This window comes from Xiphophorus hellerii, chromosome 19 (genome assembly GCF_003331165.1).
Source record: "Xiphophorus hellerii strain 12219 chromosome 19, Xiphophorus_hellerii-4.1, whole genome shotgun sequence".
NCBI lineage: Eukaryota > Metazoa > Chordata > Actinopteri > Cyprinodontiformes > Poeciliidae > Xiphophorus > Xiphophorus hellerii.
The window spans coordinates 4,726,406-4,752,758 of record NC_045690.1 but is presented as its reverse complement, the minus strand read 5'-3'; the positions used below and the strand labels follow the sequence as shown (position 1 = coordinate 4,752,758).

The following is a 26,353-nucleotide window of genomic DNA, read 5'->3' as shown; positions in this document are numbered from 1 at the left end:
AGTGGCACATGTCTTCATGGTTCTGAGGAAAACGGAGCTCTGCTTAACTCAATCTGTTAGCAGACACCGGAGACGACTCTGCTCGTAGCAGAGTTCAATGAAAGTCCTTTTCTGACAGCCCAATTTATTTTCTCCTTCTTTTGTTTATTCCTTCCTCCTTTAACACCGCCCCTCTCACTCAAGTTGGTGATCCACACTTAAAACCCATGTCTCCACACTTATGAGGCTTTCTGCCGGGGTGGACAGATGTATAAATTATTTTTGTCGGCCTTGTAAAGCAGGGGGTAATTTTTAGGTGAATGCAGTGCTTCAGAAAAGAGTTGCAGCACTAAAATTAGAGGTTGTCAAATGCCGCACGTCTCCGTTGATGGCCCGGTTCAGCCCCCTTATGTTAATGTGGCATTTCAGCAAGAGGAAATAACAATTTGGAAGAGGTGGGATTGCTACTGGTGTTTGTTGGGTTGCATTGTCAAATATGAATAAGGCTTTTTTCTCACCTTTTATCAGAGGACAAATACTCCTTAGATACTTTGGATCCGTAGTGTTTTTCTTCTAAATAATTTAACTTTTAAAATGCGGTAATGATCTAAGCTGCACAATATTAGCTCATCTTGTCTCTTAACTGTTTGCAACAATACAACATGCGTGTAGCAGGGCCTGTAAATGTTCACTTAAAGAGACAAAACATGTAATTCTCAAAACTGTAAGCTGAATAGCCATTACAGAGATAAAAGTAGGGCATAATGTGGCTTGCCTCCTGCGTAGAAGTGATATAATCTTATTTCTGGGTTAGATACCAGGAGAAGGAAGTCATCATATGGAAAGACTGAGGCTATCTTTGAATCCTGCAGAGCTAAGGTCATGTGACTCGTAAAAGTGTCACTCTGAAGCTATACAAGTAGACTGGAGATGACTTTAGCAGGTGTTTTTTTTTTTTTTTTACAGTTTCAGGATAGTTTTTCTTTCCAACAGAAATTTCATCAGATTTATTTTCCTGTCTATTGCTTGAATCCATTCATTGGAAATTGTGTACTGGAAAAGTGTGGCTCCTTGACCTGAAATGACCCCTGTGTAACTTTAAACACCAAATATGTTTCAGAATGACAGTAAAATCTAATGCAAGTCTGGCCTGGCTTCAGGTTTTCCATCATTTCTTTGGCGGTCAGGAAGGCTCGGCTTAGTGCGACTATAGTTAGCTTTGGGTTAATTTAGAAGCTCCTAGAGGGGAAAAGTTTCAGGATGACACCTGCTGCGTACAACACCTAACATCCTCCTTAAATCCTTCTGAGACACTGAGCCGTTTCTCTCTCAAACCTGTCGCCTCCGATCTCTGCCTATTGATCCGATTTTTCTCTCTCTTTTCGCTCGGTGACGGTGTGATTGTGCAGTAATAGCGTCTTGGCAAGTTGCTGTGTAACCTGAGTCTTTTGTCTTTTTATGTATGTCATAACTGCAGCTGTCAGTCTTCAGTGACATTTCCACACATGTGGACACTCAAAAAAAGCAACATTTCTTTGTCTTGACTCTTTTCTTCTGTTCTGGGAGGTTGTTGGTCTTCCAAACAACTGGAAATGGTTTTTCATGCATGTGTGTAACAGAGTGCTTCAGTAAGAAGAGGTGTATTAGTTAGACAGGGCTGTCTGGTCTTATTATTTTCCATCTCACTCAGATTTCTGAGGAGAACACCAGTGGTCTTAACCCTTACAGTTGCTGTGGTACAGATGCACAGTATATTAAATTGCATTGCAATCGCAAAGGAAGTGCTTGGGTGCAATACAATAAGATCAATACTTTCTATTTATTGTTTTTCTCTTTTCTTTTTCTCTTTCTACCAAACACTGAATGGCAGAAGTCTTCAGTCCGGTGCTTTAGTCACAACTAGCCCCTTTTTTGAATGACATTTTGTTTACAGAGACTTGATAATTCATTTTATTTATAGTTTAAATTTAATTTATTTTGTATATTTAAAATATTGTCCAACTGTGTTAAATGTTCATCAGAATGTAAAGTTTATTGATATTTGTGAATATGTTCTTAGATTATTATAACACCGTTACCATTATCGTAGTTGAAAATGATATCGTTTATCACAGTAACTTCTGGGACAATTTATAGTCCAGCAAAAGTTGTTGTTACACTGTGACAGGCCTACTATTATGTTTATTGCCATGTTGACATTCTCTTTTTTTTATAAAGAATCAGTTTAACTAGCTGATTGGACTGTCACTTCTTGACTCCCTTCAAGAAGGAACGTAAATTAGTCCCAGTTACTTAAATGCTTCAGAACCACAAATTTGTACTTTTGATGCACTCTGAGGTAATCTTGTAATTCCCTCTTTCTGTGTTGGATTCAAAACAATTATCTCGGTCAAAGACGTTTCAGTCCTTTTAAATAAATGTAAAAAATTCAGCAGGTCTGACCTCTTAGAAAGCAGGAAATTGTAATTCGGCATAACAGATCTGATTGGTGCATCTTTGATGGAAAGAAAAGGGAAGATTAGGCGAAATGTCAGTGAATCGCTGCCAATATTGTCATGGTAACATTCACTACTAGTGAAAGTGTGCATGTTTTACTAATGGTGTCGTCCTTATCTGTAACATCTTTAACAAATGTAATCCTATTCTGTGCTTCAGTGTATTCAGTGTATTTACCTTAGATTTCTGTTTATCAGGAGTTCACATATCACTTTAGGTTTTTGCACACCAGTCAAGTGAATATGGCAGCATTTTTACTTTATGTAAATAAAACCAAAACCATGTAATTGCCCTGTTAGTAATCTTTGTTCCTTTTTAATTGTGTTTCAGAGATCAACAGAGTGCGTAAAGATATGTACAGCGACACAGTGAACGGCCTTGTGGACAGACACCCGCTGGAGCTGCCCGAACCCATCGGACCCATCGTTCACCTGCAGGAGAAACTGTTTGTGCCTGTCAAAGAGTACCCAGACGTAAGTTCAGCAACTCTGAGCCTCTTTTTGTTCTTCTCAGTGTTAAAACTTTGAAACAAATGATCAAATTTGTTTCATATCAGAATATTACATTTATATTTATAGTTACTTTGATGTGTGTACTTGGGCAAAAATGTAGGTAAACACCAATTTAAATTAGATAGAAGTGAAATGACCTTTATTGTGCTTTATTAAGCTTTAGGTTTGAGAATACGGGAAATGTCGCCTGGAGTGGGGGGCTCCATCAGCGTGGTACGAGTGGGGGGCAGGCGAAATAATGAACGTAAAATGGGGGTTTAGAGGAGGAAATAGACCAGGGGACAGACAAACGAACAAACCTAATGTCTGGGGGGGAGGGAGAGACACGACCAGTAGACCAGGGGACAAACGAAAGACCGGGCGGGGGAAGCAATACGGGATATTTACGGCACCTTCGTTTGTCACACTCGGAAACTCATCTACCAGTCATAAACTGCGGGTGCGCTCCTCCACCCGTTTGTTCAGACCGGGATGATATGAAATTTATTGTGCGGTTCGTCCGTAAAGCTACACTTACACTGTAAGCATCAACTACTCAGCCGCCCGCCATATTCAGTCTATCCACTTACCTGTACAAATACTCCCGCCTTGCTCGTCCCCACCGTTCACTTTGAACCAGCAGCTCCGGGAGGAGAAAGGGTGCTGGATTCCAGGCATCTCTCCCATCATTTTAAGGATGCTTATTGGTCCCCCGAAAAACCTGGGCTTTATCATCAATCAATAAAATCCCCACGGGCCAAACTTGAAAATTGGATGTTATGATGGTAACACTTTAATTTCGTCAACAACTCAAGTGAGAGCTCCACACAACGCAAATAATGTCCCGACTGGAACACGGTGCGCTAAATAATAAAACATAAATTAACAAAGCTTTGAGTCAGATACATTTTCCTCGAGGAATTTTAATAATCGAGGTACTCGAATCATTCGAGGAATTGTTTCAACCCTAAAGTAAAGCTGCTGGTGCTGTGGACTATTTAGCCTTTTCCAGTGTAACACTGGGAGTCAAAGAAATTGATAATAGTTGGTTCTAATAGCTGGTAGAGCCTGTAGTTTGATTCTGTTTGCTTGTCTGTTCTAAAACCTGAGATACTGAAGCTGATGGAGTTATACCATCATCGCAGTTTTGCTCAAGTGTCACAACTACATAATATCTTTTTCATGCGGCTTTATTCTTTATTTGAAGATGAAGATGACAACAAATAATATTTTTTTCTGTGGAGCCATGTTTCTCTTTAAACCCCATGATGTTTTTTTTAGAGTGTGATGTATTTAGATATCGTCGTTGATGAGAAGAGATGGTGTAGATAGAGCAGGTCAGAACCCAGCAGGACATGGAATGAGTTTTTTCCTCCTGACTTGATAAGACGCTGAGCTCAGCTGCAGCTGACACTAGAACCGGGTTCCAGTGTCTGAACTTGGGCTTAGTCAGTCCTCCACATCAGATCTTTCATTGTTTCTTCCTGCTAAATTTCCACAGTGAACTTGTGTACATGTTTCCACTTGGTGTTTGAACCTGTAACTAAGGCTGCTGCAAACTTGGTGTCAGCGAATCTTTAGTCTTAAATTCTTAAAAACAGAGTAAGTTGAGGGTCTTAAGTTTTGCTACTTAATCTCGTATGTTTTTTTTCCTCGCTTGACTTTTCTGTCAAACAAAATTTGAGTTGCGCAGACATCTTCATTGCTTTCACCTTGCTGACATAGGTGCACTATTTATTCATAGTGCACCTATGAATAAATAAATGTTTATTTATTTATTCATAAATAAACATTTATTTATGTTTATTTGTAACACATTTATTTATTCATAGGTGCACTCTGTGCACAAAATAACAGAAAAACAAACAAAAAAACGTTTTAATCCTGGCACTATTGGTTAAGGTTGTAGACCTATATGCAGTGAGAAGCACAAAGCCAAGATCCACAAACAGACCTCGACACTTCAGTTTTTGTTATTCTTGATTGTAATATAACAGATACCTCGGCCATCTCCTATATTTATATTTTTGTTCTATCTTAAATCTCATTGAAGGCGGCATTAAAATAGTCTTAAAAAGTCTCAAATTGAACTTGCTGACACCCTGTGTAAAGGTTTTCACTACATTTGTTTGTTGTTGTTAAAGCTCACGATAATTGCCACCTGCAACGTTAACTAAATCATTCCCACTACAGAGTGTGAAGTGCAGCATCCTTATGTGGCCTTCGTTCTCACTCTAGATGCTGAGCTTCGTGCAGAATTGTGGCGGTGACTCTGAGTTGTGTTTACAACAAGCTGTCAAGTAAGCCACTAAATTAATTAGGTTTCCCCATTTTGGTCATGATGACTTCTGGAGATTCACAGCCTAAAAATGACACAGCAAAGGAACACACACATTTCTCATTCCTGTTTTAGCTCTCCTGCGTCTGCATATAACCTCCAACCTTGTGAGATTTCTAAGTAGAGACGGAAAACTGTAAATGCCAGGCAGGAGCTGCCAGCCGCCGAGCTGAATGAAGTAAAGCCTACTTTCTGTGAAACTAGTTTTGCATGGTGAGAGAAACCCCCCCAACAATTAAGAAAACTGTAATGCAGTCAGAGCTCCTAGATAATTAGCAGATTTAAAGTCACCACAGCATCGGTGTGATTATCCCAAAGGGCTGCTTGGATGCTTTATTTGTCTCATCTTTTCTAAGTGTCAGGAAGGTTTAGCTTGTTCTCTCGGTTAGTTTCCCTCACTTGACACAGACGACGGCGCTTCAGATACTAAAGGTCAGAGAGAGAGTATGAAGTGTTGATGATGGATGAGAAACAGAGGAGTGGACAAAAACTGCATTTCTATCATAATATTTAACTACATCACCATCACCACGTCTGGGAATCAGGATTCAATTATGATTTAATATGCTTCAATGTTGTAATAAATCGGTTATTGATGTCACCGCATCCCCAGATCACCCACCCACCTCGCTTGATAAAGAAGTAACAATTACTCTTAAATGTACATACTGTAACAAATATTTGTTTTAGCGGGGTTTTTTTTGTCAGTAATTGCATTGAATTTTCACAAAAGAATGACGCAAAATAACCAGTAATATTTTCTAGGTCTAATATCTACAGCATGTTTTTTTATCTACAGCATGTTCCTATAAGGAACGAATAGAGAAAATTACTAAAGAATGGCATGGAGAAACAAAATCTGCAAGCAGTATTTTTCCAACTACAGCATGTTAATATTTTCCAAAAATATTAACATCCCATAAAAGTAAATTCATCTGTTTTTTTATAAAGGTTTTGTGTTTTTCTTTATTTTAAAATCTAAAAATAGATACACAAACTGTGTTTTTTTTTTTTTAAGACAAATTTCTTGTAGTAGATTTTTATTTTATCTTTTTGAAAAGGTCTAAACGAGGTCTAACTCTAAACGAGGCTTATTTAACTGGACTGAGGACAAACATGGCTCTTTAGCTTGTAAAGGTCGCAGACCGCTGTCGTACACAAACATACTCTGAGATTAAATATTTTAGACAAAAAATCACAGAATAAGCATCAGAAACATCTGTACCACCAGTGGTCTTTGCACACTGGTTACTAAATCTGAACTTCTACATAATGAGTCTAAGATAACCTCCTCATCTATGCTACATTCTTACAGCTCATTTATATTTAGAGCCATGTGACTCTCATTCACCGCTCTCACACCTTCTGCTTTCCTTCAAATGAGGTCATAGTTTAACTTTAACATAAGGTTTAATTTAGTCTGACTTCTCCATATCTGCATCTCGATGTTGAAAAATGCATTCCCTCCTCCACCTCCAACCAGCACATCACTTCCTAATATTGTGTAACATTCATGGTTTGCACCCCAGATATATATGTTGATAGTTGGATGAACTCTTAACTGCTTGTGATATCCATAAAAATACTGATCTGTCTTAATATTCTGCAAAATTATTATATTTACATGTTTGCCTAATAAGCTGCAGCTTTAAATGCAACTGCTGGAACTTATAAAAACTGTAGCTGGAGTAAAAAACTGGGTATTGCAGACAACCAGTGGAAAAATGTTTAGCGGACTTCCTCAAGAGCTGAGCTTGTCATGTTCTGAGATTTAAGAAGTCTGAACAAAGTGAGTCACGATGTCTTCATATCCCATTTGTATTTTTAGGAAGGATAAAGAGCGTATCTAATTAGATGCAAGGTAAGGGAGTGGATGATGCAAAAAGGGAGAGAGAAAATAAATGAATAACAAAGAAAGGGAAATCTGTCACTTTGTGTCTGCTGCTAAAGGAGAAGAGACCCTGCTGAAGACTCAAAACTTTCAAGCTCATTTCCCAAATTGCACAATTCTTAAAAATATCCAAAGGTTCACATCTTCCTGACTTCCAGATTCTCCAATGAAAGCAGATAATGATGTTCTCTGATTTGGCATCACGTCATCTGCTGTAGAAGATTTGGCAGCGTTGATGTTTTTCTCCCCTCATTTTTTTGGAGCACTTCTGCTCACTTTTTCCTCAGATTTAAAAACAAAACTCTTCTAACGATTTGCCATCTCTTTAGGCTAAGGTCCCACCCACTCACCAGACCTCCTGCTACCCGGCTGCATGTGCCAGGTCCAGGTTTCTCTAGATAATTAGATTGTCCTGGTGCCTGGTTCCTATGTTGACTCTACCAGAATAACTCTCCTTGCCAGCCCACCTCTGCTCTAATTCCCTTAAGCGTGTCCCTCCTCTGATTTTGTGTCCCCCACTCCACCTCCCTCCACATCAGTCTGCTAATGTGTTTGTGAGTATGACTTATCGCCATCATTCTGTCTGTCTAACCGCCCCCTCACCATTCTTGAAAGTCAGCCATTTCCTGATGTCGTCAGCGGTGCAGAACACTGTCAAGCGCCACCGCGGTGACTGCATCTTGACTGACAGCCGAGTCGCATGCTATCTGATAACTTCAACCTTCAATTAAACCGTATCTATGGCTGGGCTGCTCTCCAAGCAAGCACATGCACATCGCCAGGCAACTGACTGGCAGCTCCGCGTGTCATTTCCACTGACCTTCAGGCGTCTGATCGCATGTGTCGTAGGTCTTTTGATCGCATGTCTGTTTCTGCTCTAGTCCCCTGCTTGGTATTTATGTTTGTTGAAGCAGAACGCAGTGGTGAGCAGGAGGACTGGTCAGCTGCTGGCTGCAAACACACACGATTGTGGAAATCACCTCTGCTGTGCTGACTGTGTGAAACTGGACTCTGAGTTAACTGGTCAACAGCACCGTCTGAACTCTAGAATGCCTTCAAGCTTGTGAGCGCTAGAAGTAGCTGGTTCTCACAGTGTGGAGTGTAAAAACATCAACTTTTGATGTTTTCCCACATTCAGCGAGTTATGTCACTTGAGCTTGTTTACCTTTCTAATGAGACCTCTTTAAGCCCCAGTCTTCCCTCCTGTGGCCCAACCGTCGTCTCTGAACTAAATAGCCTTGAAGACATCTGCATATTTTTATAATTGGCTTTTATTACTCAGGGACAATAATCAATGTTGGATTTTAAATCAGTTTTGTTCATTAAACAACAGACCCAGTATCTGTCTGCTTTGTTGTTTTAGACAACAAAAGATCGGCTAAACTTTTGTTAGCCGTACAGCTTGAACAAAGATTTGATTCAACAGCTTTTGAACATTAACCTTACATATTTATTGATTCAATTCAAAAACACTTTCATTTAACCTGAAGGGAAATTAAATGTCGCCGTAACTTGTGTCATCTGAGTATCTTAAAATAGTTGTTGTAGATGGTGATGTTGTGGGCAGGAATGATTTCTGGTGATTAAAATGATAGATGGAAGAGATGGTTTGAAATCTCTCTGCATCCATTAAACTTCCCTTTTATCTCCTTTGGCATTTCTTTAAAATAACTTCTTAACTCTTCATTTTATCCACCTGGCTAACTTTTATTCATCTTCACTCAATATCCACACTGAAGAGTGTTGTGAGTGTGGCCTGTTGGTGTGGTGCATTCGCTGACAGGAAACTGATCAGATTTTAAGTTTCTGAGGGCAGATCAAGCTGAAAATTGTTTGCTTCTGGTTTGCAGCTAATCTCAGAGGGCATCTTTAACAATTTGTCATCAGAACAGGTGAAACCTAAAGTGTGTGTGAAAAGGTAGTGATGGATCACTTTGAATCATTGTGCGGTGCTGTAGTGTTTCACGTTTTGAGAATTAAAGACTTTTAATAGTTTGCAGAGAGAAAATCTCGACTCTGTTTCTCTGCAGTAAAACTGTGCGGACTTTCCTGGTCCATTTTCCCTTGGACAAGAAAAGTCATTAAAGTTGTTCCCATGAGGGTGTCATCACTTATCATGCCAGCTTCTGATATCTTCCTGACCCCCTTAAGTCATTACCAGCGCTGGCAACGTGCCGAAACACTCACCTCAACTCACTTCAGAGTGGTAGGTTAGAGGATTTTACTAACTGCAGCTATCCAGCAATTATGGATGGAGACAATATTTAATGAACTGATGGCTTTCTACTTACCTATTTGATAAGTAATTATAATAATAACTTAAACAAGGATAATTTAGTTTTTTTTCTTTTGAAGCCAGTTAACTTGATAAATGACAACAGTATAAACTTTCAGGGCATTAATGGGAACACCTCCAACAGCAGCGTGCGTACCGGTGCTTTGATACTGTAAGCGAACAGTCCTCTGTGCTTCCTCACCCCGTCTGTCTGTGCATCATTAAGCTGAGAGGCAGAGATGTAGGAAAAACGAGGAGGAAGGACGAAGGAAACAGGTTGACCACACACGGATCACAAGTGTCACTGGGGACACGGTGTCGGCTTTTATCTGCAGTATCGGATACAGCGTTCACATGCCAGATCCCACTGATAGGAGGATTCCTGAGACCAATACAACAGTGGCACCTCTGAATAATTAAAGAAGGGAAATGATTGGCGAGGATTTATTCCCTGTGGTTTGATGATAATAATGTGACCACTGGGGTACGAATAAAAACGTATTACTCGAACTGATGCACTAAGATGGATGGATGGATAATTCAAATGAGCGTCACTCCTTTTATTCTCCGTCTTTTGCATTTCCATCCGGATTGTAACCCTAAAATAAACTTCAACAGAATCCACAAATAGAGCTATAGATTAGGAGCAGCACACCAGGTATGTTGATTAGAGAGAGATTTAACTCCTGCAGGGTTTTGAGGTGAACATGTCACCACTTGAATCCTTAATTTTCACTTCTTTACCACTCTAGTTCCTTGTGAGACATCCTAAATAAAATGGCTGCTGCCTCACATCTCCAAGTAGTTTTGATTGGATGGACAATAAAGATAATTAAACATTTAACTTTTAACAATAAAGTCTAATATAAAACTATGATTTCTCAAAAACAGCCTAAAGATACAAGACTGTCTTTGTCTCTATTGGCAATTAAAAACTACGAATACAAGGAAATCCTCCATATTGTGGAACACAGTTATGACATATTTTGTTTTAAATGTTATACATGATCTGGAGTCCTGAAAATGACTTCCAACATTTCTGTAGACCCCACACATGCTGGGACACAAATTGATTGGATTTTTGCCCACAGACTTGCACTATTTGCTAAAACAGTTTCTTCCCTCAGGCTGTGTCTCTGATGAACTCTGATTAATGCCATGCATATTTCTCTAATTCAACCTTATCTTATTTTGCTTTTTTCATACATTTATATTTCAAGCTTCCATACTGAGAGCAAAGTCAAATTCCATGTTTGAATTTGACTTTAATTTTAATTAAAGTCAAATTAATTGACTTTAAAAATCAAGTTAAAGTCTTTAAAACTAAAGACTTTAACTTTAATTTGCACAAACATTGAACATTAAAAAATTACCTACTCACCTCCAGAGCACCAAAATCAATTTAGTCACATCACAGCTTTTTCTAACTTGGTGTTAATTGACTGTTAGTTGTGATTTATTCTCAAATCACTTCTTCATTTATGGTAACTGTACAGGAGCCTGTCAATTATCTGTCAGTTGTTTACATTGATGGTGATGTCCCACTGCGTGAGAGGGGTTCTGCAGTTCTTCAAGGGTTTCACTGACATTTCAAAACCTAGTCAGCAAAGGCAACACTTTCAACTGTCTTTAACATCTTATTAGTATTTTGCATGATCAGCTTGATTTGTAACACCCCTGATCTCCCTTTGAGCTGGTTAACAGTTACCTTGAATTCCCTTCCTGTTGTCTGCTGCACTCTTAACTCTCTGAACAGCTAACACTGTTTCCTTCGAATGGCTATTTTCACTCTTTGTGCTTCCTGTGGATTCATTTTTTAACACCTCACTGCTGCTGAAAATTACAAACTTTGAGTGTTTTTCCCAGCAGGTTAGCATCTTTTTCACAGGAGCGTTGTTAGCAAAAGTTGTTAGCTCTTAGTCTTAGGTATGGTGCATTTGTAGTTTTCAACCAGCTGATCAACGATCTGCGTCGATCAAGCTGAAAATCAACCAAACTCAGTCTCCAGCTGACTTCTCTACATTTCTAGTAAATAGGATTGTGGTTGTGGGACCTTGTCAACAAACTGAGAGTAAATATTCCAGCCTAAAGATGAACCAGTGATTTAAAGGGATGAAGCCAGCTGGTGGCCAGAGGGGTTGTGTGTGGTAAAAAAAAAAAAGATTGATTTGTGCATTTAGAGAGCATTAAACACAGGAGGATGAGAGATAAGCACATCAGGAAAGGCAAGATCCTGTTTTGTAAGCGAAAGAGGAAAGGGAAGCCTGTGTAGTCACCAGGAGCTATGAATGGATGTAGAAAGGAAGATGTTGGAGGGTGTTATGCAAGTTAGTTCCACTGTAAATTCCAAAATACTTACTTGAAACAAGACTCAACAGAAGCCTGAGGAACTGCAGAGCAGTGCAATGTTAAAATGATTGGTATGATAAGTTCAGGGTAAGTGAGAAGATGTAGAGAAATTGAGAGATTGAGCAGGATGATGGAACCTGGTGCACCGCCGTTCCACCTTACTTTGATGCGATGCACTGAATGAACTCCGTCCTATTTCCATAAGCCCGACTGGCTAATACACGATTGGTATTCTGGTGCCGGCCTCGCCCCGCTCTTCGATAAGCCTTCCGCGTACACAGCCAGAGCCCTCAGCATGATCTCATTTCCTGTCTCCCCACTACCACAAACAAACGCAGTCAAAGACACAATTGTTGTGACCATTGTTCATGGAGCTGCTGTCGTCTCTCTTTTGTTCGCTCGCATCTGTGGAAGAAAAATGCCAAAAGTAGAAATCTGTGCACAGAAACTTCTACGACCATCAGCTGTAGGTGTTGAGGACGTCTACAAGAGTTCACTCTGTACTTTGTGTTTCACCAACCGCCCCCCACCCCCCACACACACACACACACACACAGGGGAGATGGTCACAACATAACCCGCCTGTGGAGCAGTGATAACTATGGCCAAACAAAAGCCCTTTAATGTCAGACTGAGCCTTTGTCTTGAAGGGGGCTTTGTATGTACACAGCTGTGTGAATGTGCTAGATTTGAGTTTTTTAGTAAAATAATTGTTTCCACTATCTAAAGCCTTTAGAATAAATGTATATTTTACCCTTAGTATGGCAGGCTGTTATAGATAACTTGACACTTGGAAAAGGAATGGAGACTCAGATTTAGTAGATTTAGATTGAAGTATAGTCTATCATCCATAGACCCATTTTTCCCCCATTGAAACTCATTTAGAGCCACAATATCTACTGTAGTCATTTTTAAAGAACCACCAATTTATTTCTATTTTTAGGCTTTAAAAATAAAAACATAAAACATTTTCAAAAAGAGAATGGATACATTTTCTTACATGGGACGTTGATATTTCTGAAAAAGAACTTTGTCTCCCATCTTATGACAAGAGAATTAGATGGGATGTTTTCACACCTGACAGTCCAGTAGACTCAGTTGCAACAGTTGTTACATTTTCAGCTGACGTGGTTGGTTTTCACAATGCACTGGTGTCAAATGATCCAAACTCTTTGAACAACCTTTTTGTTCGATTGACTTGACTGTTTGTTATGGTTGTTTACCCAGAATGCCGTGCGCTTGAAGCTGTCTCTGGTTACATATCCATCTGAATCACTTCCAAGTTCACTTCAAACCAACCGAGACCTAGGTTTTTAGGCGGATTGCTTTTTTGGTCGACATATAAGTTTGATTACACATTCACACCTCCCCAAATGAATCAGGACTTTCTAGACAAAAAAACTAGAGTTTAATTAAAGCAGACTAAACGGGGCTGGTGTGAATATTCAGTTTCTTGGATCTGAACCTTGTCCATCAATAACCCTGTTGCCGGTTCACCTCTCTGCTTTACTTCGAGCTTTTTAAACAGAACCTCCTACAGGAGCTACAGGTTTCAGAGATGTTCTGTTCAGTTGTGTAGCCATTACACATTATGCAATTTTCCCATTGTTGGATTTTCTTAAATCTCTTTTTTGCACATCATCAACGTCAAGGACAAACTCTATCCCACCCTGCAATGAGTCCTATGAAGAATATAATCAGTGTTATTTATTTCACCCATCAGTGGCCATTATTTTAATCCTGATTGGGGGACTTTTGAGCCAGTGCTACTGACTACATCTCCATATTGTTTTGGGATACATTGTCCTGAAATGTAGCCGTTACATCTTATGTTGCTAATTGACAGCTTTGCCAGACACAACACCTGCTCACACACACAGTCAGTGTGATCCACACAGATGGAGCTGAAGACCCTGTAGACTGGGAACGTGCCGGCAGTGTTGGTCCTCAAATATTTAGCTGCTGTCCTCGGCAGAAGAGGGTCAGCTCACCCGGCCTGGCCTCTCTCCACGTCTCTCTTCTTCCCTCCATCAGGCCGCTGCTGTCTGTCGGAAGCGATTCTCATCAACATTTATGTCCCTGTGAACACTTTCTGCCATCACTTGTACGGAGATATTAGTGACTCTGAGCTGTGCAAAGAGCAGGACATTGAATGTGCTCTGCAGTACTTTCAGGTTTTTACAGCCAGACTGAACCTCAGGCATTATTTGCTGCTTCTTTTTCAGTCCTGTTTGATGTGTGGAGCTTAATTTGTAATTCACTGTATGTGTTTAATGTATTCATGGTTGTAAATCTTATGGGATTTAAAATGATGGAAGATTTTTGCAGCCATTAGAATAGTGTGAAATGTCATAGTTTCTCAACCCCCCCCCCAAAATAAAAACAAAACTGTAATTATTTTAAAAATCATTCCTACAACAAGCAAACAAGAAACCCTGCCAGTAGTAAAGGAGTTTAACACCCACGTTTCTGTCACTGCAGCTTCCAGGTTAGAAGCTATGTGTGGTGTTGGAGCACCACTGTAAAGCTCAGAGCGAGGGGCTCACCCTTGTTCGCTTTGGTTGTGTGATGCAGACAGACAGCTGTGTTCTGGGCTTTTATTTACCTACAAGCCAGAAGCAGAGCCACGCGCTGACCACCGAGGACGTGTGTCCTCACATCCCTCCGCTGGCACGCTCCACAGAACGTACCCTCTGCACTAGTTCTCTGATTAGAGTTAATCAAACAGACAGTTGCCTTGTGACAAAGAAACGGGCTTAAAGCATGTGTGGCCACATGCTTTGATTATCCGTAGGGTGCCGGCGTCTTTCTGGCCACAGGGTGTGTCCTTCCTGGTGGAGACTGGCCAGGGATGCAGGCAAGTCCGTCCGACAAGGACAAAAACAACAACAGCCTGGAGTTTTAGATTCTCCTCACTTGTTTTTGATCAAACTGTTTTGGAAAGCTATAAAATCTCAAATCCTTCTGTAACCAAATGCAATTTCTCTGATCGTATTAAAGACACATTTTGACGATTTTCCCAGTGGAGCTTAATATCTCAGGATCTTCCAAATTGCCCAGGTGTTTTTTTTTTTGTCTGTTTCCACCGTGGGATCTAAAAATGAGCAGTATGTTTAAATTATATATATCAAAGCTAAAAAGGGTCATGCCTCCTAATGCTGGAGAATAGACAAACATCTTTCTCAGCTTGTGAGAGTCTAATTTAGTTGCTGGGAGTATTTCTTGTTCCCAAAGCTGTGATTTTTAGTGGTTATATTTTCTGACTTGTGTATCCTAACTCAAATCTTTATGGAAAGGTGTCACTGGATCAAATGAACCAAATTTCACTGATTCACACTTCCACACTCTTGCTTTTCTTTTATATTCAGAGATATATGTATTTTAAAATGGTATTAAGAACATAATCTAAAGCAGGAGTTGGAATCACAGCCTGTTCTTTTAAAGACATAACTCATCATTTCAAAGCTTTTATGCTCCGAGTTTGAATTGAAGTAATTTCTAACACAGAAAGTTTGTAATATCTACAGAGTTTTAATATTTGAATATTTGTTTGAAATCCTTCCTACCCCCTCCCAAAAAAAGCTTTGTAAATGGCTTCTCCACTACCACAGATCCTAAGATTTCATTCTGTATTTGATTCTCTGCTAAGGTTTGGTGATTTCAATAATGCATTTGAATTCAAGCACCATAAATCCATTATGAATGCCTGGTATTGACTGTTTGAAAACAAAAGTAGTATTTGCTCCTCTTGCATAATTTAAAATTAACAGCTATATAAACTTCTGGAAACAAAAGTTCAGAATATTTGACCAAACTTAACCCATAGTTATTTTTTTAGAAGGTAATGCAAGAAGTGAAATTTTTTTTTTGCCATTTAAGCTATTTTTAACTCGACTAAAAAAAACTTCTTCATGTGAGCCATTTTACGATTTTTAGCAGTACTTTAGGTAAGAAGCTGCTGTCAGTCACATTTCCTCACAGATCAGTCCTTTCTTTCATACCCTGTGTGATTCCAGGAGATTCACCGGTTTTATTTTCTTGTCTGTATTCACAGTATAACTTTGTGGGAAGAATCCTCGGTCCCCGGGGACTCACTGCCAAACAGTTGGAAGCAGAGACGGGATGCAAAATTATGGTGCGAGGAAAGAGCTCCATGAGAGACAAGAAGAAGGTAAACTCATCAGCCTTTCTCCGATTCTTCTTCCACACAATTAATACCAAATGTGTTTTGCTCTACTGGCTTATTTTTTTCTCCTCTCTGTCTGCAATGATTTATTGTCTCTTTGGGAATGTTACACGACATTATGAAATTTGGTGGTATGCTGGTCACTCAAGAACTTCCCAGTGGACCTCCAGAAACACGAGGCAGGGACACGCTCAGTTGATGCCTGCTGTAACATCTGATAGCACTGTTTGCAAAGCGCTGTGCAGCAGAAAGTGCAGGAGGCGGTAGTAACGGCTCATGCCGGGGGCCGTGTCTATATCTGGAGCTTCTGTGCTGAGATTGGAAACATACAAATAACCGTATACAGTGTTAAACACATAGAAATGTGTACAGCTCTGCAAAAAACCTTCCTCCTTCTCCCCTCATACCAGAAAAATAAGGTTGTCAAGTTTAAACAAACTCTTTATCCATTAAATTCAGACCATCAAAAACAAAATTGAAATAAGACCTTATGTTATTTACTCTATCTACTAAAACCCTTTAACCTTTTGCAATTTTTAAACTATGAACATTTGAACATTTTGAAAAATCTGAGAATGCTGAACCACAAATTGGGTGTATACACACTTTTTTCTTCCACTAAACCTTTCATTGATATGCCTGGGTACATCACTCTTAGATTTTGTGGCTTTCCCTCTTTCAACTGTGTACAACATAATTGTGTTGACCAGCGAATAACATTTCTGTACTACTAGCGCCAATCGCTAAGCATTGAAATTAACAGAAATAAAACTTGAAATATATTACTCCACATAAATAATAGATAAATGTAACTTTTTGAACTGAATTACTAAATTAAATCACCTTTCTGCTGACCTGTTGATTTATTGAGATGCACCTGCAGAGGCTTTAGTTGCTCTGCTTTGCCAGACAGGGGTGCTGTATTGCAGTTCATTCAAATAAGTCAGACCACTCTTTGGAGTGACAGGCACCTTTTCTGGCCGCTCCCCCCACCCCACTGAGTGTATGATGCATCATGAAAACCTGACAGTGCCCGAGCAGATGAAAACACAGAGCGACACAGATTTTCAGTTGAGTCATAATCTTAGAAATGCCACTGTGCTGCAGGGACAGCTTTTCCATCCCTTCCCTTCTCCTCTCTCCTTTCATTCCCTTTGGTACGTATGTTTTCTAGCAGAATGAGATGAAGACCCTCTGCAATGTTTTTTATTTATTTATTTTTGTTTTGAGTTTGATCCAGAAATGGTTAAAAGAGATTGAGAATCGTTAAGCAGACACGTTCTTTAGACATTAGTCTTAGTTCATTGCTAAAATCTATGATTTTGTTCCTAATCTCCGTCTCTTCTAAAACTTAATGATGCATGCTGGTTTATGTATTTCTTTTGTCTGGTGCTGCAGCTGGTTCTGCTGCAGGCTTTTTTATGTACTCTGCTAACAAAAAGGAGAATATACTGTAATGTTGAACACTGAGATGCACTTTGGAGGCATAGTTTTTCTTATCAAATCAGAGGATCACCTGAAATATGAAATAGTTTTACAACTTTAATCAGCATTTATTTTCTTTACCATGGCCTGATTTCCAGTTTTCTTTATGCTGATCTTGACTTTGATTCAATTTTTTATCCTAAGGACTGTAATACAACAAAGGGGTTTCCCTGGTTCTTTTCTAGAAGTATAAGCTTCTACAGAAAGTAAAGAATTGTAAACTTATCTATATTTGTGTATCAAATCATATGCCTCTAGTTTTTTTTTCTTCCTTTTTTGGCTTAAGTGCATTAAAGTACATGCAGCTGGAGGGTGAGTTTAAAGAAGAAAGATTTCTGAATTTTGATTTATTCAATAAAGAAAAGAAAAAAAACTTCTTGGCTCACAAATGACCATTTAGAGCCAATCAGTGTTGAATTCTGACCTCGGGCTGATTGGTACATCTGTTTTTTAATCCTCAATAAATCATGACCTTCCTTCCTCCTTGTCAGTCCTCCGAATATTCCATTAAAGTGCTGATAAGCTGTTAAAAACATCATGTGGAAAGGATCTTGCTGTCTCCCAGCATTTACATCCATAATCAGAATAATGGGCTGAAAGATTTGCTTGCAGGGCCCCAGCAGCGCCTGGATCAGACCACGTATGTGTGTCATAGCTGTGGCTCAGCCACGAACAAAGCCGCAGAAGTAGCTTCCAGTCACCGGTTCCTCAACCTCAGTATATTCAGCCTGATGCCCTGTGGCAGCGGAGGATGCCACAGCAGCAGCAAAGCCAGTGTGTTTATTCAGGATCCATTAGCGGCAGCATTTTTATGCTCTCAATAATTCAGCTGGTTACTCCCCCTTGGGCCGCGCTGCCTGACAGGGAGCCGGCTCACTGGAGCTCCGCAGTGGGAGAGAGTCAGGCAGGCGGAGGGGATGAAGCAGCAATGTTACATAAAGCACAATAGTGAAGAAGAGGATGCAAAGTCGGTACGGAAAATGAGAAAAATATGGTGAATAATTTGAAGTGTGTGAAACACTTTTATCCCTTCTGAGAACTTGCAGAAATAATTGCATAATAATTTGTGTGTATTTCACGATATTGCACCGTTTCTACAACCTTTATCCTATGGAAGGGATGGTTGAACATTTCCTATTTAAAGTTTAATTATTTACAACAGGTACTGCTCAAGCCTGTAATTACCAAACACTAATACAAGACACCTGCACGTCCTTAAAAAGTCTTAAGATGGCCTTATATACGTTAATCTCAGGTCTTAAATGTTGCCATAGTAAGACTATTTAATCCTGGATATTCTATGATTTTGGTTTTTTGTATTTTTTTTTCTTTTTCTTTTTCTTCTCTGTCAGGCAAAAGTTTGAGTTGTACGGAAACGACGACATTGCGTTCTGCGACTCCAGGCAGTTGAAGCCACCAGTAGCTAGCTGCTAATATACCCTTGCTAGCTATCTGGCTAGCTTTTTTGCCGCTTATCATGGGTTATGTACAAATTTATCGTGGGTTAACTCTTTTTTTTGTACATTTCTGTCACGGTGCAGGCCTTAAATTTCATTCATAATGGTCTTAAAAAGGTCTTAAATTTGAGTTGGGGAAACCTGTAGAAACTCTGTAATAGTTCACCTCTGCTACATTATTAGAGAAAAGATTTAATTTCTTCTATGCTTTTTAGTTCTTGCTGTACTTCACCGGTAAAACACATTTAACCAAAGAGAAATTTATTATTTGACTCTGTCACTGATGCTGTGCTTGGAGTTTCTGTTGTTAACAAATCAAAGCATCTAGTCCCTGCTCACATTATGAAATATTTAGGTTTTTAATAATATGGCAGCTTAATGAAAAATGTGGAATCGTGTCTGCCTTCTTATAAGAGCTGCACAATATATTGAATGTGTTTATAAGTGCAACACTGCTGTGTTGCACAAAGTATACCAATATTTGGAAAACTTATGGTTTTAAAACCATAAAAAGTTTCCAAACTTTCTTCAGTTTAAGTTTTTTTTCTGGTTAGTTTTGGTCAGTCACATGGAACTGTCCACAGACTCATATTTCATAGTTTCTCTGGATAATGGATTTTCAAGTGGTTTCTCTTTTTAAAAAATCATTTTTCATTTCTGTAATCATTGTTACTAACATCCAGAAGGACTCTCAGAAGCCATCTTCCTATCAAAGCACCATATGTTGTTATAGCTTTGGTCTCCTTTTATTCATTTCACCCACGAATAATGCCGAACAACGGCAAGAACAACATCAATTAAATTACAGATTTGTTCTATCGACCACTGCACACGCACAGAGGGGATTCCCCTTCCCGTTCGCCAAAGCAATTCCCTAATTCTATTTAGTCTCCTTCACAGTGCGATTACAGTCAGTGGTGCAGACATCTGTTTTATTTAGACCCACTCTGAAAATCCTTTCAGGCTTGCAGTTTAAGAAACGCTCTCCATCAAATGAATTTTTATTTCTTTTTTCTTTTTTTTTGCTGATTGTGCAAACACATAACAACTAAAACTGTCGTATCAGCACGATCTCTGACAGAACAGAATTGGTCTTCAGCTGCTGCCAGCCAGTAGATGTTGTTACAGCGTGCCTCGTACATTTCGTTCCCTACCAACTACCACGACATTTGCAGCCTGTGTGCTACATTTTATTAGCCTCTTGGCACTAAAGTAAATCAATTTTAGTTTTTCTTTTTCTATTTCTCATCTTCGACTATGTTCACTGAAACCTTTGTTCCTGCACCGGTATTGCTGTTATCACATTTCCCCTCATTGTCTGCAAATGACAAGAAACTAATGTGATCATTCAGGGCACGATGGTGACATACGGTTGAAGGTTAGGCTACTGCTCAATGTTCGCCTTACTTTTTAATAACCTGGGCTCAGATGTGCTGCTGTATCATCTTTCCAGGAAGAGCTAGAAGTCGTGGCATTTAAGTGAACTGTTCAATGCCCTTCTTCTTGCCCTCTCTGACCTTTCAGATTTTAGCGATAATATTGTATGTTATTATATTTGTATTATTAAAAAGAAATCCACCCCTATATCTAGACTTATAAACATTTAACCTCTTTTTTTTTCCTGCGGGTGTTTTAAATCATCTTTATTATTTTGCTTAGCCTTAATTACTTCGTCCTGATTTGGAAAAGTCTTTATGGTAAAGGTACAACAGAGCATTAAGTGGCATTGTTGATAGAAGAAAAAAAGTCCATAGAGGAGAAAGTTTCTGACAAAAAAAAACTCTTAAGTTTCTAGTTTAATTTAACATATTTACAAAACAACTTGTATATTCACTGAGGTTGAAAAGTTAATTTGCAAGACATAAAGTAAAATTCTCCATAGTTACAGGCATAATTGTACAATGATGCAATAGATGTCTTTTGATATTATTATTATAAAGTTTGACGTTTAAAAAATAACAACAGAAAGTTTACTAAGATTTTAAAGTAAGTATTTGTTACAAAAAGCAACAGAAATCTTCTAATACTGAAGTGGTAAATTTAGAAGATGCACACCTGAATATTTTCCAAGGTATAAATGCATATAGAGTCGGCACCCTATAGATATTCTGATACAGAAAAAATGCTCTGATATGAAAAAAGTTCTGCATCCCTTAGAAGACTTCTGTCATTTTTCGGACCTCAATCTTGGTACATTTCTGTTATTTTCCTCTAACTTTAAGAGTTATTTTTATACAAAGTTCTAATGTTATGATGTGTTAGCATCTTGGTTTTAATATTGTAAATTTGGGCTTTTAAATTTTTTTGTAATCAGAGAATACGAAACTTTCCCCTTGCAAACATATGAATTTAATCTCAAAAGTTACGGGGTTTTTTTGGCGGAAATTTACTCCTCCATTATTTTTCTTTTATCTACAATGGATACTATGGAGCAATGCAAAATAATGCATATAGTTTAACATATAGGTCATAAAGGTTTATAATTTCAAGGGCCAGGTTGTATCCTTACATATAGTCCAAAGTAGCATATAGGCTTCATGCAAAGGCTTTGACTGAAATTAGGTTTGTCCTTCAGGAATGGATGAAATTCTATTTGGTTTCTGATGTGGACTTTATGGTTTGAATAAAGATGGAAGACGATGATGGTGAAAGCTTCTTTTAAAAACTGATGAGAAAGAAGGCAGTTTGAGGGGGGGAAAAACACCTGAAGTGTTTTATAATATCTTCTTTTCATGTAGCTTCGTCGATGATGGGAAGAGTCAGGTATTTAGGTTTACTGGACTCAAACTGAAGGTTGTAAACTGTATACTACAAACAAGTGCATCTCAATAAATGACCATATTACTGAAAATATCCCATATATTCATTACACACAGATTGATATATTGCAAGCATTTTATTTCAGCTAATGAAAACAAAATTCCTCAGAAAAGTATATTACATAAAAATCTCCCAAAAAACGCATAAACGTTGGCTTACTGAAATGTATATCCATGTGCTGTCCATTTTCTGTATTGGTACAGAAAATGGAAGATGAAGTTTCTACTTGTAAAGCAGACACGCTTATTGCTAAAGAAGGTCACTATATCCAGTCATATCAATGGGAAGTTTAGTGGAAGGAAAAAGGCTGGTATTGACAGAATTTAAGTTGATTTGGACTCCAGGTCCACTGTGAAGTCAGAAACCAGTTTGGGAGCCATGTCACCTGCTTTGGTTGGACCTGCTGTGTTCAGTCTGTAAGGTCTACCAGGATATTTTAGAGCACTTCCTGTTTCTCTGCCCTGATAAGCCTTGTGGATTTCTCCATCCTGAAGCATTGAGTGTATGCTGTTTCAGAAGGCCACCATTTCATTTGAAAAATTCTTATTTTTATTGGGTTTCATGCCATATTGTAATAGTCAAAGAAAATTCTGCTTCCTGTACAGAAATAACAGCTTAAAATTCTAAGACACAGCGTTTACTTTTTGAATTGGATTCCTGAAGTAAACAAACTATTTTCTGATTTGAGGTGCTCGTGTAAGCAACGTTCACTCTTTGAATTTGTGCTGAGATTTAGTCTCAAAAAATGTAGAACTCTTATCGTATTTGACTGAAACCAGCTCTCCTTCGTACGGTTCCAGCGGAGCGGTTTGTCTGGACACTTCAGAGTTTTCCTCCCGGCTCTCGTCTCTGTTCTCGCCTTTCTAACCTGCCTCCCCCCTCTGGCCTTCATCCTGTTTGTCATGCTGTCACTTTCTCTCAGAGGGCGCGCAGGTGACCTTGTCATGGTGTGTGTTGGGTGCATTTGCGTTTTGTGAAGCTTCGCGTGCAGGTTAGTGCATCCTCTGCAACTCTAATCGACTGCAGTCTGAACTAAACTCCAGCTTGACTGAACTCAACAGCCTGTAGCTGAAATTACAGATGTGTTTGTTTATTATTGTCATACTTTTGAACAGGAACAGAGTAAATCGCCTGTCTGGAAATCCTGATCCCCCCCCAACAAATAGTGGCTCCGCTGCCTAAACTAGCCCCCATCACTCCCTCCATCGCCCCACCCACATGCAGAAAAGGGGAAAACGCGAGAGCAGAATATTGAACGAACTTGTGTGCGTGTATTGTAAAGAGCAGTGCCATGGCAACAGCTCTGTGTGGAGTATAAAGCAGGTGGGTGGCACTCAGCTCAGACTCTGAAGCTGTGTGCGTGCGTGCCTCCTCTCCTTTACTTTGCAGGTCTTGTTGACCGTATAGAAGCGAAGTCGACGGGACGCCTGCAGAGCAACGCTGTGTATTGTTAGTAATTAGACACACTCACAGTAGCTCACCACTCAAATAAAGTCTGATCTGAAGTTGAGGCTGGTTTTTAGGAGTTGAAGTAAACAACTCTGCTTTTATCACTAGTCTGCTAATCGGCGCCACCAGCAGGGGGGTAAGAACTTGTCAACATGAGGTTTTGAAAACTTTTTTTCTCTTTTTAAGTGGATGTTTAATCTACTTTTGTCCTTATTGATCAATATTGATCAAATTAATCTAGACCCCTTTAGATTAATGGTTGGTTTCAAAAGAAGCTGTGCAAATCTTTGCCATACAGCACTCTCACTGCTAACTTTCTGGATTAAGTATATATTATTTAACATATTAAATGCATCAAATATGAAACATTTGTCTCGAATAGCCATGGGACGGCATCAGACCTGACTCTCTGACTGATGCTCATCTGGACTAAGAGATAATTATACAAAAGTTGAAAAATTTTATGTATAACATGATTTAAATGCTTTAATTGATTGACAAAATTGATTTTAAACTGAAAATTAAAAATGATTCCTACCACTGTGCAATTACGTCAACACTAGGATTATTAAAGTTTGAAAACAACATTTGTAATATTTAGGAGTTTTTTTTTGGTATGCAACCCTGGGGAGAAAAGAAAAATAATTATTTATCTTATTTTTCAATTCATTTTGAAAATACTTTATTTATCCCACAGGGAAATTAGATGTCGTCATAAATCATATCATCCAAGTATCTTCAAAGAGTTGTTGTGGATGGCTGTTCTGTAGGTAGCAAGGATATCCTAGCAGTCAGTGTTTCAACAAATGTACAGAGGCTTCTGACTGAAGATTGCTGCTTTGTGTCAGATTCACGATGGCTCAATATCCAGGAAGCAGAGACGACATTCTACAGCAATGTCAGTTGTTGACAAGTACTGCTAATCCACCATGTTTGCTTTTGCCTGCATGAGACTCGCGCATTAAACACTATAAATTCCATGTTTGACTCCAGCGTTTGGTTCGGGTTGAGTTCTGCTCAGAGTGGATCTGGGGATTGTTGGCACGGGACCTTAACCTCCAGCTGCTTTAGCATGTTTTTATTTTTTCAACGGAGGAGATAAAATCAAAACACAAAGAAAACATTGACTTGTTGAGTTAAAAACAAAACCATTTCATTTGAGGGGAAAACAAACTGTAAGGGTGCATTATGGAAATGGCAAGACAAGAGCAGCAGACAGATTTAGCTACACATGTGGTCTGAAGGGAAACCACAGCCTGCAGCATAGGCTAGTGCTATCTGACTGACAGGAAATATGAGCTGCTAATTAAAATTATGAATTAATTTCCAAAGATTTTGTGTTTGCTTGCATTGCTGCTTTTTCAGTACATTTCTTTTTCTACTTTGGTTCAGTTGTATAAAAAGAAAATAATATTTTACTCTATATGTGAGAAAAACAAGGGAAACTAGTGTTTATGTATTGATAATTTTATCACAATATTTTGTGGTAATATTGTGGTAATGAAAAAATTATGCTAAAAGGTATTTATTATTTTTTAGGTAACTGTATTGCTATAATTGCATGGCGCAGTTCATATTGTTCTTGAAAAACATTCCCATTTTTAATAGGCTTCTTCAAACCACTTAATAAAAAAAAGATTGATTTATATTCCTAAGCTGCACAGGGTAACTGTTTTAATCTTTCTTTTGAATTCACTGATATTTATTGATTCACTTTTGAAAGAAACTTGAATAAATAGCAAAATAAAATTTACAATCACTGAAATTTATCATGACAACAATAGACCAATATCCCTATCATGATACAACATTTTTCATGATAAATGATACGATGAATGCCCACCCCTAAGATAAACTGTGTATTCTAATTAGAACCCACAAATAACTTTGAACTATATGTGCCATAAATCCTTTCCCACAAGTTGCATTAATGTAGGTTAAAATCCAGATCCATCTCTCTCTGATCCCTGCATTCATTCATCTCTTTCTGATATTAATTGCTGCAGGGCTCGCTGTCATCTTTGTCTCTGTGAAGCATGGGATCTATTAAAGAAGGGCTGTCCTTTCAAAGTTCCAGTTAAATAGCTGACTAACGGGCCGGTCCTGTCATCCTGCTTCTTCTCGCAGCGGCCCGTCTCTTTTCTCCTCTGTCTTATAACGCAGCGGTACCGCTGCTGCTCCAGCACGCCCGCGCTGTCACATCCACTCACCGTCTCTCTCTCTCTCTCTCTCTGTGTTTCTGTCCAGGAGGAGCAGAACAGAGGGAAGCCAAACTGGGAACACCTAAATGAAGACCTTCACGTCCTAATCACCGTTGAAGACACACAAAACAGAGCAGAGATCAAGATGAGGAGAGCAGTAGAGGAAGTCAAGAAGCTCCTCGTGCCTGCTGTGAGTATATTTCCTGCAGAAACGCCAACATGCGTTACATTGTTGACGCTTTCCCAGCTGCCAGCGCCTTGCTGTCCTCCATCATTTGGGTGTCACGGGGAGATGAAGAGCTTTAATATGTGCTGGGAAGGTTTCCCATATTTTCATAACACAATAATGCCACTGCATATGGCACAATAACTCCACCCCACTGTTAGTATCCTGTTTACCTCCATATATGGACGAGGGGAACAGGTTGGCAGTACCTCCAGTTGAGAGCGAGCTGCACACACCTCCGGTGCCGGCCACATTTCATCTCCGCTCCTTCTCAGGCCAGACTTCCTTAACGCTGTGCTCCCGGTGGCGGCTGCTGGTAGCTTTGCTGGCGTGGAATTTGTGTTTTGTGATTTGACTGTGGGGAACAGGTGGACAGAGCAGCTGAGGGTTGCGGTTTGCCACCAGGTGGCAACGAACAGAGCTGGGTGGGACCTGACCAAGTGTGAGAGCTTCAAGGAAATGTACTGCAGTTTTACATTTGGAGCATTGTTACATTACATTAACCTTTAATTATGCTATCAGCTAGTCAGTGATTTTAAGGCAAAAATAAATTCTACATGTGCTGTAATGAAATTAGTAAAACCACAAAGAGGTTTTCTGCCAGCATAAATTGTTCATGATTTTTATTTTTTATTTTATCTTATTTGCCCATACTGCCCAGTTCTTGTATTTGTCACTGAAATACTATTTTGGTGACTCAGGATTTAGTT

The 26,353-nt window shown here is 39.1% G+C and overlaps 1 protein-coding gene across 6 annotated transcripts in view; it reads left to right on the top strand.

Moving 5' to 3' along the window:
* Positions 1 to 26,353, top strand: part of qkia (QKI, KH domain containing, RNA binding a) — an 87,956-nt gene that overhangs the window by 28,354 nt on the left and 33,249 nt on the right. For all 6 annotated transcript variants that reach the window (XM_032547934.1, XM_032547931.1, XM_032547935.1 and 3 more), the window contains exons 2-4: positions 2,806 to 2,948; positions 15,874 to 15,990; positions 25,464 to 25,607. In XM_032547934.1, coding sequence (XP_032403825.1) covers positions 2,806 to 2,948; positions 15,874 to 15,990; positions 25,464 to 25,607 — 404 coding nt within the window. The remainder of the gene's footprint in view (positions 1 to 2,805; positions 2,949 to 15,873; positions 15,991 to 25,463; positions 25,608 to 26,353) is intronic.